General features: G+C 47.0%; 1 protein-coding gene across 3 annotated transcripts in view; it reads right to left on the bottom strand.

Annotated features, from left to right (window-relative positions):
- tatdn3 (TatD DNase domain containing 3) overlaps positions 1-15,174 on the bottom strand; it is a 157,444-nt gene that overhangs the window by 100,153 nt on the left and 42,117 nt on the right. For all 3 annotated transcript variants that reach the window (XM_072508807.1, XM_072508817.1, XM_072508824.1), the window contains exons 2-3: positions 14,643-14,675; positions 10,885-10,958 (exon numbers count right to left, since the gene is read on the bottom strand). In XM_072508807.1, the coding sequence (XP_072364908.1) occupies positions 10,885-10,958; positions 14,643-14,675 (107 nt within the window). The remainder of the gene's footprint in view (positions 1-10,884; positions 10,959-14,642; positions 14,676-15,174) is intronic.

The following is a 15,174-nucleotide window of genomic DNA, read 5'->3' as shown; positions in this document are numbered from 1 at the left end:
CATTGTATAAGCTGTGGCACCCCTAAAGAGTACTCTGGAACGGATGGAGAGGTGTTTGGAGGTGCAGGGGTCACAGATTCGGGAGATTGAAGGAGAAATCTCGGACCACAGCGATCGTGTGGTGGCTCTGGAGGCGGAGGTGGGGCTCCTAGGAGACCTCTGTAAAACATTGAGGGCAAAGATGAAGGAGCAGGAGAATGCCTCGAGAAGGCAGAACCTGTGAATAGTGGGCCTGCCTGATGGAGTGGAAGGTGAGTGCCACGAGGTACGTCTCGAGGATGCTGGTGGGGCTGGTGGCAGAAGGGGTGCTAGATAAGGCACCTGAAGTGGACCGAGCGCATAGGTCCCTGAGGCAAAAGCCTAGAGCTGGGGAGCGGCCGCGGGCGGTGATCGTGAGACTCCATAAATTTGTGGAGAAAGAGAAAATTCTGCGGTGGGCCAGGGAGAAGCGTAGCTGCGACTGGGAGGGAAATAACGTCCGAATTTGTCAGGACATCGGAGCTGGGTTGGCAAAACGGCGGGCAGGCTTCAACAAGGTCAAGGCGGTGCTGTACCGGCGGCAGATCAGGTTTGGGGTGCTCTGCCCGGCGAAATTATGGGTGACGTTCGGAGGCCGGGAGTATTATTTCGAGACCCCAGAAGCGGCCGAAGACTTCATTAAGGAGCATAAACTGGGGGAGAACTGAGTGGACAATGCTTGGGAACCGGGGTGCTGGCACTATGTAATGGTCGGGAGCATGTTTGAAGTGGGTGTAGGGATTGGGGGATTTTCACCTTATTTTGTGGGGGGGGGGGGTTCTGTTCAATGTTGAGATTGTAAGGAGTTGTAGGGGTGAAATGTTTATGTGGGGATGGGTGTTCCCATCCCCCCTCCTGTTTTATGGGACTGTTTGTGTTTAACATTTGTTTGTTTGGTTTTGGAGAAGGCTGCCTGGAGTTCAGGAGAAGTCCTTATTTGGGTGGGGGAGGGTAAAGCCAGCAGGAGGCCTTCTTCCTTGAGGAGGGGGGGGAGAGAGAGAGAGAGGGAGGGGGAGGTCATTAGTAGGTGCTTTTGGGCAGGGGCAGCCGTGCTAGCAGGTTATGCTGGTGAACGGAAGTGAGGTGGTGGGGGAGAAGGCCAAGAGGGGTGGCTGGGGGGAGGGGCAAAAGAGGAAGTGGGGGGGGGAAAGAAGGGGAAAAGCGGGGGGGGGAGGGGGTTTCTGCGACATGGCAGGGGATGAGAGATGACATGGTCAAGGGTGAAGAAAGGGGCCATCTGGGATGGGCTAGGTACAGAGTGGAATTAAAGGGGCGGGAGTAAAGTGGGGATGATGACGGACGGTAGAGGGGATTGGAGACGCAAGCCTCCGGTAAGGTTTGTAACGTGAAACAGCCGAGGACTAAATGGGCCGGTTAAAAGGTTGTGGGTGTTCGTGCACCTCAGGAGCTTGAAAGCGGGGGTTGTCTTTCTGTAGGAGACGCACCTCCATGTGAAGGACCAGGTTAGGTTAAGGAAGGGGTGGGTCGGGCAGGTTTTTCACTTGGGGTTTGATTTGAAATCGAGGGGTGTGGCGATTTCAATGAGCAAAAAAATGGGATTTGTGAGTGTGAAGGAGGTGAGGGATCCAGGAGGGAGATATGTGATTGTGAGTGGGGTATTGGAAGGGGCACCGGTAGTGTTGGTAAATGTGTATGCCCCAAATTGGGATGATGTGGGTTTTATGAGGGGGTTGCTGGCAGCAATCCCGGATTTGGCCACACACCAATTGATCATGGGAGGAGATTTTAACTGTGTCCTGGAGCTGAGGGTGGATAGATCGAGCCCCAGGTCGATGGGTAGAGTACGAATGGCAAGGGAGCTGGGGGGGGGTTATGGAGAGGATGGGTATGGTGGACCCATGGCGTTTTCAGAACCCAGGGGGAAGGGAGTATTCCTTTTTTCACACGTCTATAAGGTGTATTTGAGGATTGACTACTTTGTAGTGAGTCGGGAGATTTTGGTTGGGGTGGAGGGGGCAGAGTATGCGGGAATAGTTATCTCGGACCGTGCACCCCACTGGCTGGAGATTTGGTTTAGAACGGGACGAGAGCAGAGGCCGGGGTGGAGGTTTGACTCGGGGTTGTTGGCGGATGGAGGCTTTTGTGATAAGGTGCGGTTGGCGATTAGGGATTATGTGGAGTTGAATCAGAATGGGGAGGTGTCGGCGGGCATTTTCTGGGAAACACTGAAGGCAGTGGTCCGGGGAGAAATTATTTTGTTTACGGTTCATGCGAATAAGGAAAGGAGGGCGGAACATGACCGCCTAGTGAGCGAGATAGTGGAGGTGGACAGGGAATATTCGAGGGTGCCCACCGTGGAGGGATTGGCGAGGAGGAAAAGGTTGCGGGGGCAATTTGACAGGCTGACAATGGGGAGGGCGGTAGGGCAACTACGGAGGGCAAGAGAGGTGCAATCCGAGTATGGGGAGAAGGCGAGCCGCATGCTGGCGCAACAGCTGCGGAGGCAGGCTGCGTCCAGGGAAATTTTGAATATCCGGACTGGGGGTGGGGACGTGGTGTCAGAGCCAGGGAAGATAAATGAGGCATTTAGAGAGTATTACCAGGGACTTTATGAGGCAGATCCAGGAGGAGAGGAGGGGGACATGTGGCGGTTTCTGGACGAGCTGGAATTTCCCCAGGTGGAGGAAGCAAAGAGGCAGGCGTAGGAGGAGCCCCTGGGGCTGAGGGAGGTGCTGGATAGTATCAGGGGTATGAAGTCGGGGAAGGCTCCTGGGCCGGATGGGTACCTGGCAGACTTTTATAAGGAATTTGCGGCGGACCTGGCACCACATCTGTTGGAGGTGTTTAATGAAGCACTGGAGAAGGGGGAGTTGCCAGAGATGATGGCGCAGGCGACAATCACACTAATCCCCCAAAAAGGGAAGGATCCGGTGGAATGTGGGTCGTATAGACCCATATCACTATTGAACACGGATGTGAAAGTATTGGCTAAGTTGTTGGCTGGGAGGATGGAGGACTGTGTCCCGGGGGTGGTTGCAGAAGATCAAACAGGCTTTGTGAAGGGCAGGCAGCTCGCAAGTAATATAAGACGGCTGTTGAATGTGGTGATGAATCCGTCGAGGGCTCTGGTACCGGAGGTGGTGGTGTCCATGGATGCGGAGAAAGCATTTGATCGGGTGGAGTGGCGGTACTTGTTCGAAGTTTTGGGAAGGTTTTGGTTTGGGCCGAGATTTGTGGCATGGGTGCGGTTGCTGTATGTAGCACCAAGGGCGAGGGTGAGGACGAATGATATGAGCTCACAAAGCTTTGACTTGCACAGGGGTACGAGGCAGGGGTGCCCGCTGTCACCGCTGCTGTTTGTGCTGGCCATAGAGCCATTGGCGATGGCTCTCAGGGGGTCGGCAGAGCGGCAGGGGATAATGAGGGGACAGAGGGAGCATCGGGTGTCGCTCTATGCCGATGACATCGTGCTGTATGTTTCGGATCCGTTGGAGAGTATGGAAAGGATTATGGGCCTGTTGGGAGGTTTGGAGGGTTCTCAGGGTATAAGCTGAATGTAGGGAAAAGCGAGGTATTCCCGGTGAATGAGCTGGCACAGCGGGCTAATTTGGGGGATGCCATTTACGGTAGCGAGGGATAGGTTTAGGTATTTGGGGTTTCAGATAGCGAGGGAATGGACGGGGCTCCATAAGTGGAACTTAACGAAGCTGGTGGAGGAGGCCAGGGAGGATGTTAAGAGGTGGGATACACTGCACTTAACGTTGGCGAGGAGTGGTGAAAATGAATATTCTGCCGAGGTTCTTGTTTATCTTTCAGGCTCCCCCGATCTTTATACCAAAGGCCATTTTTCGGAGAGTGGACACAATCATCTCTGACTTTGTATGGGCAGGGAAGGTGCCGAGGATGGGGAGGACACTGCTACAGAGGCAGAGGCAGCAGGGGAGGTTGTAGTTGCCGAACTTGCTTCATTATTATTGGGCGGCGAATGTGGACAAGGTGCGGCGGTGGTGGGAAGGAGAAGGGGTAGAGTGGGTTAGGATGGAGGAGGAATCTTCTAAGGGGTCTAGTTTGAGGGCTATGGTGACGGCAACATTGCCAATGGTTCTGAGTAGGTATTCAGGGAGCCCAGTGGTGCAGTCCACGGTGAAGATATGGAATCAGCTGAGGAGGCATTTTAGGGTGGAAGGGATGTCGATGCTAACGCCGCTGTGCGAGAATCAGAGCTGGGGGGGTTGGATAGTGTATACAGGAGGTGGATGGAAGTGGGGCTGGTCAAGGTGAGGGATTTGTATTTGGAGGAAGGGTTCGCCAGTCTGGAGGAGCTCAGGGAGAGGGTAGAGATGCTGAGGGGGAGTGAGTTCAGGTATCTACAGGTTAGGGACTTTGCACAAAAGGTCTGGAAGGGTTTCCCTAGATTGCCGGGATACACCCTGCTGGAGCGACTGCTGCTTCCGCATGTGGAAGGGGAGGGAAGAATTGGGGATATATATAAGTGGCTGGGGGAGCAGGGAGGCAAGCGGGTGGTGAAAATCAAGGAGAAATGGGAAGCGGAGTTGGGAATGGAGAACAATTGAGAAGTATGGAGTGAGGCACTGCGAAGGGTAAACGGGACCTCCTCTTGTGCAAGGATGAGCCTGATACAGCTTAAGGTGGTGCACAGGGTGCATATGACTCAGGCGAGAATGAGTGGGTTCTTTCAGGGGGTAGGAGACGAGTGTGAGAGGTGTGGGCGGGGGCCAGCGAATCACACGCACATGTTTTGGGGTTGTGAAAAATTGGGAAGATTCTGGGCAGGAATGTTTGTGGTCTTAGCCAGGATAGTGGAAGAGGAGGTGCACCCGGACCCTTTGGTGATGATATTTGGGGTTTCAGAGAAGCTGGAGCTCATGGAGAGGAGGAAAGCCGATTTCATGGCCTCCATCGCTCTGATTGCACGGCGACAAATTTTGCTGAAGTGGCTGTCGGCATCGCCACCGGGGGAAGCAGCATGGTTGGGTGACCTGTACGACTTCCTGCGGTTAGAGAAGATAAAGTATGAGTTAAGTGGCTCAGCAGGGGAGTTTGAGAAAAGGTGGGGGATGTTTGTTACCGTGTTTGAGGAGCTGTTCGTCGCAGGGGAGTGGGTGATGGGGAGGGGGTGGGGGAGAAAAATCTGTACAAACTGTACAGCTGATTGTTGGGAAGTATGTTTCCCGGGTGTTTATTTGCTGTAACATACTTTGAAATGCGTTTTTTTTTAAAAGAAAAATGGTCAAAAGGAGCTACCAAATCCATTTTTGACAGTTAACAAACATGCAAGTTCCAAAAGATATTCAGTATTCAAAAGGGTTATTCAAATCTGTTTTATTTCAGTGCGCCAGTGACAAAACACTTGCTTTGGCAGTTGTTTTTGGAGGTCACTGCTGTTGCGATTCGTTTACTATGAACATTCACCCTTTTGGTGAATCTGATTCCATGAGCTGCCAAAGCCAATGAGAGAATCCTAAAGATTAGTGTCTGAAAGTGTCAACAACTTCAAGAGGAAGAAAATCAAAAGAATGCAGAACATTTGTGAATAGGCTATTATTTTTGATATAGCTGCCATGTGCTGGTAATTTAAATAGTTTTCTCATAAAATTTGATTCAATATTTTGCTAGCTTGCTTTAAATATGTCTTTGTTTCAAACAGATTGAGCTCACCAAGATGCAATTCAAGGAGACACAATACACTTGAATTGTCAAATGAAATAGTGTAACATTCCTTCTATCAAGTAGGTCATTTTGCTCTTGTGGTACTGTTGTTACTTATTATTAAACCTCATTTTATGGCCTTGACCTGTTTTCATAAGTCAGTTTGAAATGCAAAGGAATTTAAATCATGCTGATAGACTTGTAGTTTATTTGAATTTTTACAGAATCCTTAAGGAGAACCTGTAAATTTAAATTTGCATGATTCCATTCAAGCATTTCATGACAAGAAAACAAAGTATTTACATTGAACTTTGACCATAGAAAAAGTCCCAGAGCTGTAATTCTAAAAACTAGAATGCTGAATCGTAAATAGGATGCTTCTAACGGGGAAAATATGTTGAACCAAAGAAGAAGATAATAGATGGAGAGAACACTTGGTCAAAAAGGTGGATGTTAAACAAGGTCATAAATGGGAAGAGGAAGGTGAAAAGATTAGGGAGTGAAGTATAGGCAATTTCAATACTGCAGGTGTAGTTTTCAGCACTGATTCATATATGGTTTAGATATATATTCACTATGAATCGTTAGCCCAAGTGGTTTCCTTCAAGTATGGGCTGAACACTATCTAACTGATCCCCAAATGGTTGAATGTTGTGTTATTTTGGGTCTGGATTTTCCCACCGGGCTTGAGACAGGAGAATTCTGAGCTCTGTGAGTCTGATCTTTGAAAATGGCTGCCTGCAGGTCCAATTTTTGTCAGGGGTGGGGGTGTGCATGCTGGTTTAGAAGCTGGTCCTATCTCCCCTGAAATGAATGTAGAGGGCGAGCTGAGCGCAAGGCCTGCTGCTGTGCTCCGGCACTATGTTTAAGTTATTGAAACAAAACACATCCCTCCAGCCCAAACCTCTTCAGCCCCCCACACATTCACCAGGCCGCATTTATGCCAACCTGTGCCACCTCACCCACCCCTAATGGTCCCTCATACCCTCTATACCAATCCATTCCATTCACCCACTACCCCTAACCCTTACCCCTTCCATGCAAGCTGACATAGTATTGTTTGACAGTTCTTTGACAGTTTGGCAGTTCTTTCAATCATAGATTAATTTCAGCGCAGAAGGTCATTCGGCCCATCGTGTCCATGCTTGGTCTCCTAAGCAGCAATTCATGTACTGCCACTCCACTGCCCTCTCCCCACATTCTTTCTTTTCAGATATTTAGAAAATGTAAAAAATGTAGAAAGATTGACAGCACAGAAGGTGGCCAATGTGCCCATCATGTCTGCCTTTGCTAACAAATTAACCACCCAACCTAATTTCATTTTCCACTTGGTCTGTAGCCCTAGAGGTTATGAGCCTTCAGGTGCATATCCAGACACTTTTTAAATGAGTTGAGGATTTCTACCTTTTCTACCCTTTCAGATAGTGAATTCTAGAACCCTACAACGATCTGGGTGAAAATATTTTTCCTTATGTCTCCTCTAATCCTTCTACAAGTCACTTTAAATCTCTGCTCCCTCATCATTGGGCTCTCTGCTAAGGGAAATAAGTCCTTCCCATCCACTCTATCCAGGCTGCTTACAATCTCAATTGCACACCTCAATTATACCTCCCCTCAGCCACCTATGTTCTAAAGAAAACAACACCAGTCTATCCAAACTTCCCTCATAGCTGTAATTTTCCAGTCCTGGCAACATCATCGTAAATCTCCTCTGTATCTTTGACATCCACGGGCTTCTAGATTTGGCTGACCCATCCTTTTTTGTTGCAGGAACATATTTACTCTGAACCTCTTGAATCTCTCCTTTGAATGCCTCCCTCTGCTCTAACATTGATTTACCTTCAAAGAGCTCCAGTCCACTTTTGTAAATCACTTCTCAGCTTAGTAAAATTGGCCTTGTCCCAATTCAGAACGTTAACTCCTGTTCTATCTTTGTCCTTTTCTATAATACATTAAAACTAACTGCATAATTATCACTGACACCAAAATGCTCTCTCACTGGTACACCTTCCACCTGTCCAGCTTTGTTGCCTAAAACTAAGTCCAGAGCCGCACCCCTCTCTTGTTGGACTTGCGGCATACTGGCTAAAATGTTCTTCAAAATGCATCTCCAGAATTCTGTTCTCCCCATTCCTTTCAAGCTAAAACTATCCCAGTTGGGGTAGTTGAAATCCCTGACTATTAATGCCTTATTGTTTTTGCCTTTCTAGAGATTTGCCTACATATGTGTTCTTCTATTTCCTTCTGACTGTGGAGCGACATTCTCAGTAGTGTGATTGCCATTTTTTGTTCCTTAGTTCAATCTATTTAGCTCCATTTGATGATCCTTTGAACACATCATTCCTCCTCACAGATAATTGCCACCTCTCTCCTTTTTTATCTCCCTCTCTATTTCATCTGAAAACCCTGTAACCAGGAACATTGAGCTGCTGTCCATGTCCCTCTTTAAGTCAGATTTCTGTGATAGCTATATCATACTGGGGTGCCACGGAGGCACAGTGGTTAGCACTGCTGCCTCATAGCTCCAGGAACCTGGGCTCAAATCCGGCCTCGGGTGACTGTCTTTGTGAAGTTTGCACTTTCTCCCTGTGTCTGTGTGGGTTTCCTCTGGGTGCTCCGGTTTCCTCCCACATTCCAAAGATGTGCAGGTTAGGTGGATTGACCATGTTAAATTGCCCCTTAGTGTTCAAAAAAGTTATGTGGGGTTACTGGGTTACGGGGATAGGGTGGAGGCATGGTCTTAAGTAGGTGCTCTTTCCAAGGGTCGGTGCAGACTCGATGGGCTGAATGGTCTCCTTCTGCACTGTAAATTCTATGATTCTACTGCTACATTTCTATCTGTACGCTCAGCTCATAGCTTTATTTGCAATACATCTTGTGTACCCTTGAGCACTTTTTAACATTTTCTAACCTCTTCTCCTCTGCCTTCCAGACTCATCCACTAATTTTCTCTTTTTCATTTCCATTTCTGATTTTGTCCCATCTGAATTCACCCTCAGGTTCCCATTTCCCTGCGGAGCAAACCTCCCACAAATATAATTGTCCTGGCCCTGTTGTGGTGTGAACTGTCCAACTTGTACATTCCCACCTCCCCCAGAACAGGTCCCAATGTCCCAGGAATCTACAACCCTTCCTTCTGCACATCTCTTCAGAGACGCATTTGTCTGCTCTAACCTCCTATTGTTATGCTAAGGAGCACTTGGCACTGGGAGAAATACCTTTAAGATCCTGTTTTTTAATGTCTTTCCCCACAGGACATGATCCCCTTTCCTAACTATGTTATTCAAATCAATAGGGACTATGACCTGTGGCTGTTCACCCTCTCCTATTGCTCTTCAAATCTTCCTTTTACCCCTCTGTACAGATGAACCACCCATGGTGCCATGGACTTGGCTCTGGCTGCACCCCCAGATGCAGCCTTGTTTGCACCCCTTAGCACAGGGCTAAATAGCTGGCTTTTAAAGCAGACCATGGCAGGCCAGCAGCGCAGGTTCAATTCCCATACCAGCCTCCCCGAACAGGTGCCGGAATGTGGCGACTAGGGGCTTTTCCCAGTAACTTCATTTGAAGCCGACTTGTGACAATAAGCGATTTTCATTTCATTTTATTTCAGATGAACCATCAGCCTAATCAGTATTTAGAACTGAATATTGGTTGGAGAGTGAACCAATAATTCAAGTAAGCATTACTTGAAAATAGAAGATGAGGCTCAGCAGTTACTCATTTGTTACTTGTTATTTATAATTAATATTTTTAACATCTGTTAAACTTCCAATTATTTCAACTCAGTCCCTATGCAGCAATTCTCACCAACAAATCACCTTATGATTTGCCTATGATCTCACTGTTTGACATTTGTTTCAAACCTGACATTGTCCAGCAGTTGTGACTGTCCAGGTCCGCTCCTGCCTCTATTCTGCACTCATGTAAGTAAAAGGCCTTCAAGCCTGGGCCTCAATTTATTCTGCCCCCCCAGGTCTCGCGATTCCCTTCTAGGTACACTCCTGCCTCTGCCTTCAGGTGAGTCTAAGTCTTGAAAACCCTTTGAAGGTTTTTGACAGTTCTTCGATAGCTTAACAGTTGTTTGACAGTTTTAACAGTTCCAATGAGTTTGTGTACTTTCTATGCACAATCATGTTTATTTTTAACAATCCCAAAGTGTCCCTTACCTAACCCAAAAGGTACCTTACCTATCCCAAGGTGTCTCAGGATCATACCCAAAGGAGTACCATACCTCTCCAAAGGGGTATCCTGGCTATCCAAATGAATCCACCAAGTTCAGACCAGTTCTTACCTGGTATAATTTGCTTTCTTCAGGTTTTACACACCTGGCCTGGGGATCAGGGGTTATGAGGAGAAGGCAAGAGAATGGGGATGAGGAAAATATCAGCCATGATTGAATGGCGGAGCAGACTCGATGGGCCAAGCGGCCTAATTCTGCTCCTGTGTTTTACGGACTAGTCTAACTCCAGTTCCACCCATGAAAACAGGAAATGCTGTGTTGGGAGGCAGGACAGGATTTTCAGCCATTTCTATCAGGATGGAGACCTTCTCCATCATGCTGAAAATCTGTGCCTTGGGGCACCAGAGTCCTTTGAAAAAATAAATTGTGTCTACCTTCTATTAACTGTAGAAATACAGGGACTATGACCATGGGTCACAATTATTACTTTAATCAACAGATTCCAACTAAAGTTATTCTTCCGCTCCCTTTAAGGACCATTGCTTCGAACAGATCTGAATTTACAGATGCAGGTATGTAGTACATAGTGGCGTTATACAAGTTTTAAATAAATTATTGCATAAATGAAAGAAGCATAATAATGTGGAGATTTTCTGCTGGCTGAGTTCCACAGATGGTACAATCCTCTAGTTATTCAGTTAAGAGACTATTCTTCATGTGAGGGCTGACTGGTCATTTGGATAAGGGGTATCTCATAATCCAATGTCCACACACATGCTTTCCTTTAGGGATTCGCTGGAAAGCAACCAAGTGAAGGGGTATTTGCTGATTAAACTTCTTCACTCCCAGCTCAATAATAATAAGGGCCAAAGTAGAACCACTGCCAAATCTCAGTTGAAATCAACTACTTCAGTACAAACTCGGGTGAAACCAAAGACCTACCTAGTCTATATTACTCAGCACATCACATGGTACCTTTACCACTGAATTACCAGGGTGCTTAGGGCTTGGGTATTTTACAAATAAATGTGCAAAAGGTCTGATAAACATACTTATCTGAAAGCTCTATAAGCCTTTCAAATTCTCCAGAATGCTCTGCTACTGCCACAAGGGCTAGGAGTCCAGTCTGTAAAGAACAAAGAATGCTGCAATGGATAATCATCCTCACATCAATAGCAGCTGTATGTATGCCCATAGGATTCACAATAGAAACCTGTTGCTCGGTTCTAATTAAAGACTGCACAATCAACAGACGTAGTAGCTAAGATGTTAATACACCTTGTCACACCTTTCTCCACATCGGCTGGAGTACCAGTTGTGATAAGGAGTCTACTACATTGTTTACCATTACATGAGCTGTGTTGTGAAGCAGCCAGAATGCATATGGGCAGAAACTTGTGGTTGCATTCTCTTCGCACTATTCACGTTGAAAACATTTCACTAGGCAGAGAAAAATTCATACATAACAGACCGTCAAATTACAGACCTGGAATTTCAAAGAACAAAGAAATGTACAGCACAGGAACAGGCCTTTCGGCCCTCCAAGCCTGTGCCGACCATGCTGCCCGACTAAACTACAATCTTCTACACTTCCTGGGTCCGTATCCCTCTATTCCCATCCTATTCATGTATTTGTCAAGATGCCCCTTAAATGTCACTATTGTCCCTGCTTCCACCACCTCCTCCGGTAGCGGGTTCTAGGCACCCACTACCCTCTGCGTAAAAAACTTGCCTCGTACATCTACTCTAAAACTTGCCCCTCTCACCTTAAACCTATGCCCCCTAGTAATTGACCCCTCTACCCTGGGGAAAGGCCTCTGACTATCCACTCTGTCTATGCCTCTCATAATTTTGTAGACCTCTCATGTCGCCCCTCAACCTCTGTCGTTCCAGTGAGAACAAACCGAGTTTATTCAACCTCTCCTCATAGCTAATGCCCCCCATACCAGGCAACATTCTGGTAAATCTCTTCTGCACCCTCTCTAAAGCCTCCACATCCTTCTGGTAGTGTGGCGACCAGAATTGAACACTATACTCCAAGTGTGGCCTAACTAAGGTTCTATACAGCTGCAACATGACTTGCCAATTCTTATACTCAATGCCCCGGCCAATGAAGGCAAGCATGCCGTATGCCTTCTTGACTACCTTCTCCACCTGTGTTGCCCCTTTCAATGACCTGTGGACCTGTACTCCTAGATCTCTTTGACTTTCAATACTCTTGAGGGTTCTACCATTCACTGTATATTCCCTACCTGCATTAGACCTTCCAAAATGCATTACCTCACATTTGTCCAGATTAAACTCCATCTGCCATCTCTCCGCCCAAGTCTCCAAACAATCTAAATCCTGCTGTATCCTCTGACAGTCCTCATCGCTATCCGCAATTCCACCAACCTTTGTGTCGTCTGCAAACTTACTAACCAGACCAGTTACATTTTCCTCCAAATCATTTATATATACTACAAAGAGCAAAGGTCCCAGCACTGATCCCTGTGGAACACCACTGGTCACAGCCGTCCAATTAGAAAAGCATCCTTCCATTGCTACTCTCTGCCTTCTATGACCTAGCCAGTTCTGTATCCACCTTGCCAGCTCACCCCTGATCCCGTGTGACTTCACCTTTTGTACTAGTCTACCATGAGGGACCTTGTCAAAGGCCTTACTGAAGTCCAGATAGACAACATCCACTGCCCTACCTGCATCAATCATCTTAGTGTCCTCCTCGAAAAACTCTATCAAGTTAGTGAGACACGACCTCCCCTTCACAAAACCATGCTGCCTCTCACTAATACGTCCATTTGCTTCCAAATGGGAGTAGATCCTGTCTCGAAGAATTCGCTCCAGTAATTTCCCTACCACTGAAGTAAGGCTCACCGGCCTGTAGTTCCCTGGATTATCCTTGCTACCCTTCTTAAACAGAGGAACAACATTGGCTATTCTCCAGTCCTCCGGGACATCCCCTGAAGACAGTGAGGATCCAAAGATTTCTGTCAAGGCCTCAGCAATTTCCTCTCCAGCCTCCTTCAGTATTCTGGGGTAGATCCCATCAGGCCCTGGGGACCTATCTATCTTAATATTTTTTAAGACACCCAACACCTCATCTTTTTGGATCTCAATGTGACCCAGGCTATCTACACACCCTTCTCCAGACTCAACATCTACCAATTTCTTCTCTTTGGTGAATACTGATGCAAAGTATTCATTTAGTACCTCGCCCATTTCCTCTGGCTCCACATATAGATTCCCTTGCCTATCCTTCAGTGGGCCAACCCTTTCCCTGGCTACCCTCTTGCTTTTTATGTACGTGTAAAAAGCCTTGGGATTTTCCTTAACCCTATTTGCCAATGACTTTTCGTGACCCCTTCTAGCCCTCCTGACTCCTTCCTTCCTACTTTCCTTATATTCCACGCAGGCTTCGTCTGTTCCCAGCCTTTTAGCCCTGACAAATGCCTCCTTTTTCTTTTTGACGAGGCCTACAATATCTCTCGTTATCCAAGGTTCCCGAAAATTGCCGTATTTATCCTTCTTCCTCACAGGAACATGCCGGTCCTGACTTCCTTTCAACTGACACTTGAAAGCCTCCCACATGTCAGATGTTGATTTGCCCTCAAACATCCGCCCCCAATCTATGTTCTTCAGTTCCCGCCTAATATTGTTATAATTAGCCTTCCCCCAATTTAGCACATTCATCCTAGGACCACTCTTATCCTTGTCCACCAGTACTTTAAAACTTACTGAATTGTGGTCACTGTTACCGAAATGCTCCCCTACTGAAACATCTACCACCTGGCCGGGCTCATTCCCCAATACTAGGTCCAGTACCGCCCCTTCCCTAGTTGGACTGTCTACATATTGTTTTAAGAAGCCCTCCTGGATGCTCCTTACAAACTCTGCCCCGTCTAAGCCCCTGGCACTAAGTGAGTCCCAGTCAATATTGGGGAAGTTGAAGTCTCCCATCACCACAACCCTGTTGTTTTTACTCTTTTCCAAAATCTATCTACCTATCTGCTCCTCTATCTCCCGCTGGCTGTTGGGAGGCCTGTAGTATACCCCCAACATTGTGACTGCACCCTTCTTATTCCTGATCTCTACCCATATAGCCTCACTGCCCTCTGAGGTGTCCTCCCGCAGTACAGCTGTGATATTCTCCCGAACAAGTAGCGCAACTCCGCCTCCCCTTTTACATCCCCCTCTATCCCGCCTGAAACATCTAAATCCTGGAACGTTTAGCTGCCAATCCTGCCCTTCCCTCAACCAGGTCTCTGTAATGGCAACAACATCATAGTTCCAAGTACTAATCCAAGCTCTAAGTTCATCTACCTTACCCGTAATACTTCTTACATTAAAACATATGCACTTCAGGCCACCAGACCCGCTATGATCAGCAACTTCTCCCTGTCTGCTCTGCCTCAGAGCCCCACTGTCCCTATTCCCTAGTTCTCCCTCAATGCTCTCACCTTCTGACCTATTGCTCCCGTGCCCACCCCCCTGCCATACTAGTTTAAACCCTCCCGTGTGACACTAGCAAACCTCGCGGCCATTTCCTCGGAAATATTCAAACTCCATTGTTGTAATTTCACCAGAAGTGCAGCGGACGCCCTAATCTGTGTAAACAGGGTTGCCACCACATTTCCTAAATAGTTATGTCAGTGTGGCTGGAGAAGCTCCGAGGAAATTTCTGACCAGGATTAATAATCGAATATCAGGAATGCCAATTGAAGAATACTTGTTTTCAATACTTATGTGCAAATGACCATATTTGTGCGTGTTTTATTTAATCCAAAAATTGATTAATGGAAATATACTGTACCTTTCTCGCTTGCTCTATCACTGTATCAATATCCTAAAACAAAAATAACAAGATTAGTGATCATGTCCATATCCTAAAGATAACTTTATCAAAGTTGGTTTAACAAAGATAATTATGTAAATTTAAAATTCTGTTGGGCATTAATGAAGCAGTGACATCGTGATAATGCCACTAGACTAGGGGCAGCACGGTAGCACAGTGTGTAGCACTGTTGCTTCACAGCTCCAGGGTCGCAGGTTCGATTCCCGGCTTGGATCACAGTCTGTGTGGAGTCTGCACGTTCTCCCCGTGTCTGCGTGGATTTCCTCCGGGAAAGACGTGCTGTTAGGTAATTTGGACATTCTGAATTCTCCCTCCGTGTACCCGAACAGGCGCCGGAAAGTGATGACTGGGGGCCTTTCACAGTAACTTCAATGCAGTGTTAATGTAAGCCTACTTGTGACAATAAAGATTATTATTATAAATCCAGAGGCCCAAGCTAATGCCCTGGGGACAAAGGTTTGAAACAGCAGCTGGTGAAATTTAAATTCAA

Source organism: Scyliorhinus torazame, chromosome 1, assembly GCF_047496885.1.
Source record: "Scyliorhinus torazame isolate Kashiwa2021f chromosome 1, sScyTor2.1, whole genome shotgun sequence".
NCBI lineage: Eukaryota > Metazoa > Chordata > Chondrichthyes > Carcharhiniformes > Scyliorhinidae > Scyliorhinus > Scyliorhinus torazame.
The sequence above is the reverse complement of the archived record's forward strand: the minus strand, read 5'-3'. Positions and strand labels throughout refer to the sequence as shown.